Source organism: Phyllobates terribilis, unplaced genomic scaffold (assembly GCF_046119375.1).
Source record: "Phyllobates terribilis strain yellow unplaced genomic scaffold, ASM4611937v1 Scaffold_1__5_contigs__length_1240528914, whole genome shotgun sequence".
NCBI classification, from domain to species: Eukaryota; Metazoa; Chordata; class Amphibia; order Anura; family Dendrobatidae; genus Phyllobates; species Phyllobates terribilis.
In genome coordinates this window covers 217,299,820-217,302,920 of record NW_027362761.1, presented here as the reverse complement: position 1 = coordinate 217,302,920, position 3,101 = coordinate 217,299,820, and the positions used below count along the sequence as shown (strand labels likewise).

The window sequence follows — 3,101 nt, the reverse complement described above, 5'->3', positions numbered from 1 at the left end:
TAATTGCTTAGGTCCTTTTGGTAGAGAAATGGTCTCAATAGCAAGTTTCCTGTCACCTGTTAGGTGTTTCAGGTTTGGAGAGAGAAAGTGGCCTAAAAACACAACTTTGGGCTGACACCACTGGATTTTGTTGAGGGACACTTTGCAGTTTTGTTGTGCAGGATGAAACAGAAGACTGAGACTTGACTCTTCAGCTGTCGCCTGATTCGGCCAACATAGTAGGAGATCATCCACTTACTGAAGAAGGACAACTTGATGGTTAGTCTGTTTCCACAACCGTAAACAAGAGGCAAGAGCCTGAGAGAAATGACTTGGTGAGTTCTGTGCTCCTTGTGGTAAGACCGTCCAGGTGTATTGTGATCCTCTGTAAGTGAAGGCAAACAGGTACCAATCTTCTGGATGCAGTGGTACGCTGAAGAAAATATTGGCCAGATCGATGACAGTGAAACGTTTTGCATCTGATGGTATTTCTGACAAAAATGTATGTGGATTGGGCACAATGGGACTTTCTAGTACAGTTGCCGCGTTAACAGCTTGGAGCTTAAGTTGTTGGCAGAACTGAACACCAGAGTCCCATGTGGTGTCACTGACAAGTGAGGCATCATTAAATGCAGTGTCCATAACAGGCCAATATGCATCACCTGCATTAAGATTTGCCAGGGAAATGAGATCTTGCCATGTGGCGGAGTAATTCCTTTGGATTGATTTGAAGCATGCTTCTATAGAAAGGCATCGGCTGTTTTTCTGGATCTGGGAGTTGGTTCAGCAGAGTAGCAGCTTGCTGGAGTATACACTTGACATAAAGTATGGGATCCTCAGACGTGGGCATTGGCAGGGTTGGTGGTAGCACCTGAGGCGGGATTAGAGATGGCACCGGAAGTACAGGTGTAATTACTTGTGTATGAGGAGCAGGAGGAGGTAACAGTCCTGGAATGAGGGGCTCTATTTGGGCAGCTCCTATATCATGGGGTGGAGTCCAGGTGACCTAGGCAGTCTTAAAAGCTTTAACAGTCCTGTCCTCATTACTAATTAACCTGATTTCGGAGAGGCAGCAAATGCTTGGGGGGCTACACTTGTTCATTATAATTCCATTCCAACAACGTCCCTTGCACACGCATGAACAGGGAACCCGAAGATGCCAACACTAATGGCAGGAATTGTCAAGGTCTCAATCTGCTCACTAATATTTGCATACTCTAAGATACGAGTTATTGCAGCGCGTAGTTGTCGAGCACTGACATCTGGATGAATAGGGTCAAAAGTAGGGATTACAGCGTGTATGATCTTTCTACGAGGAAGATTGCCAGATTTAGTCACCGCTATGTCCCCAACAGCTATCTGACCATGTGACTCAACAATGATTCGACTGTCAGTTTGAATAGTCGCCCCTCCTGCTTCCACTATAGCTCTAGCCACACCTTCATTGTGCTCTAACCGAGGGTTGGCAGCATTGACAATAGCGTCCGTTTCCATTGTCGTTATGTCACCCTTACCCACCACTAACAAGGGTCCTTCAGGAAGTTGTTTTTCAAAAATGGGTTGCCAACATTCCCTCCACTTTGTGCTTCCTGCGATGTTGGTGCCCCCCCCCCCCAGATTGAGCCCCTCCTTGATTCAGTGGCCACCGTTCCATACAGGTGTGCGCTCGGCTGCGAGAGGGGCTGTGAGGTACTGGGAATAGAGTTAAGAAGACTGCGTGAGAGTGCTGTTGTAGCGGAAGTGTTGGGAGGAGAGGTCGCTGCTTGAAGTAGCTCATGTGGACATGCGGCTGAGTTACCAGTGGAAGTGAGAGTGGAAAGGGACGGTGCTGGTGATGATCCAGGTGGGAGAATAGCTGGGCTCACGATGGGAGTGTTAGGTGAAAGGGTCGGTGGCCCACTGGACACCGTTGTGACAGGGAAGATGGGTAAAGCCTGTTCACTTCCCGAAGGAGTATAGTACTGGCCATTAGTGGTCATTACTGGGTAAAAAAGATCTGGTCCTGTGGTGTGTAGCATTGGCCTAGTATGTTTACCACCAAAAGTTGTATGTATATTCCTGGATTGTGCCTCACTCGATTTAGCCAGATCTATGTCAGTTTCATGATGATATGGCTCAGTTTGTATGATCTGGGGCAACGTTCAAAGATGGCTGCCACCGGAGGCAGCACATGTGCCATCCACAAAATGGCCACCTCCAGAAGAGCACTTTTGCCATCCACAAAATGGCTGCCACCAGAAGGAGCACATTTGCCATCCACAAAATGGCCACCGCCAGAAGGAGCACATTTGCCATCCACAAAATGGCCACCGCCAGAAGGAGCACATTTGCCATCCACAAAATGGCTGCCGCCAGAAGGAGCACATGTGCCATCCACAAAATGGCTGCCGCCAGAAGCAGCACATAGCAATGTGCCACCATCACTGCCATTATACGGCGGTGGTCGCTCACAGGATACATTTTTGAAATACACATAACTCAAAACTCTGTCCTTCTTCCTTTCCTCTTCTACCCAATTTTCTCTATACAGACTTTCAGAGACTCTTTCCCATGCCCTAGCAGTAGACAACAATCCATTATCTTCTAGAGTACCTTTTCTCTCTTTTAAGACAGTCTTCCACTCCAGGGGTTGTAACCTCCCCCTTTCTGGCATTCCACACAACTTCATAAGCTTTTTACATTGTTTAACATGACTTTTCCCTTCACGAGTCGCGACTAATGCACTCGGGTCCAACTTGCCATCTGAATTTGGCTTAGTGCCAATACAACAAAACTGCATTAATTTCTCCATCTTTCTCTATATAGACCAAGGTAAACACAAAACAAACAATAAGACTGGGGGAGAATGACTCAAACCTGAGATTCTAAAGGAAAACTAAGTCTGCAGCACACACTTTCTATCTGTCTCCGTCCTGCCACGTGGTCCCTGTCTGATTTCCATATATACTGTATATATATAAAAAATAATTAAATAAATAAAACACCTGTATTAATCCAATTACCAGGCCCCGTACCGAGTTACTCACTCTAGGCTACGTGCCAAAACTCAATTTACTAGGCTACGGGCCGAGTCACTCACTCCAGGCTCCGTGCCGGTATCAAGCCGAGTCACTCACTCTAGG

General features: G+C 46.9%; 1 protein-coding gene across 1 annotated transcript; it reads right to left on the bottom strand.

The window, feature by feature from the left end:
- Window positions 1-1,080: 1,080 nt before the first annotated feature.
- LOC141199918 (protein mono-ADP-ribosyltransferase PARP9-like) lies at window positions 1,081-1,473 on the bottom strand. Its single transcript, XM_073663293.1, has one exon. It carries the CDS (start codon window positions 1,471-1,473, stop codon window positions 1,081-1,083), a length of 393 nt encoding a protein of 130 aa, XP_073519394.1.
- Between the last annotated feature and the right edge of the window lie 1,628 nt (window positions 1,474-3,101).

Coding starts and splice junctions, on each gene's coding strand:
- LOC141199918 (XM_073663293.1), bottom strand. CDS start 1,473: ATGGAAACGGACGCTATTGTCAATGCTGCCAACCCTCGGTTAGAGCAC.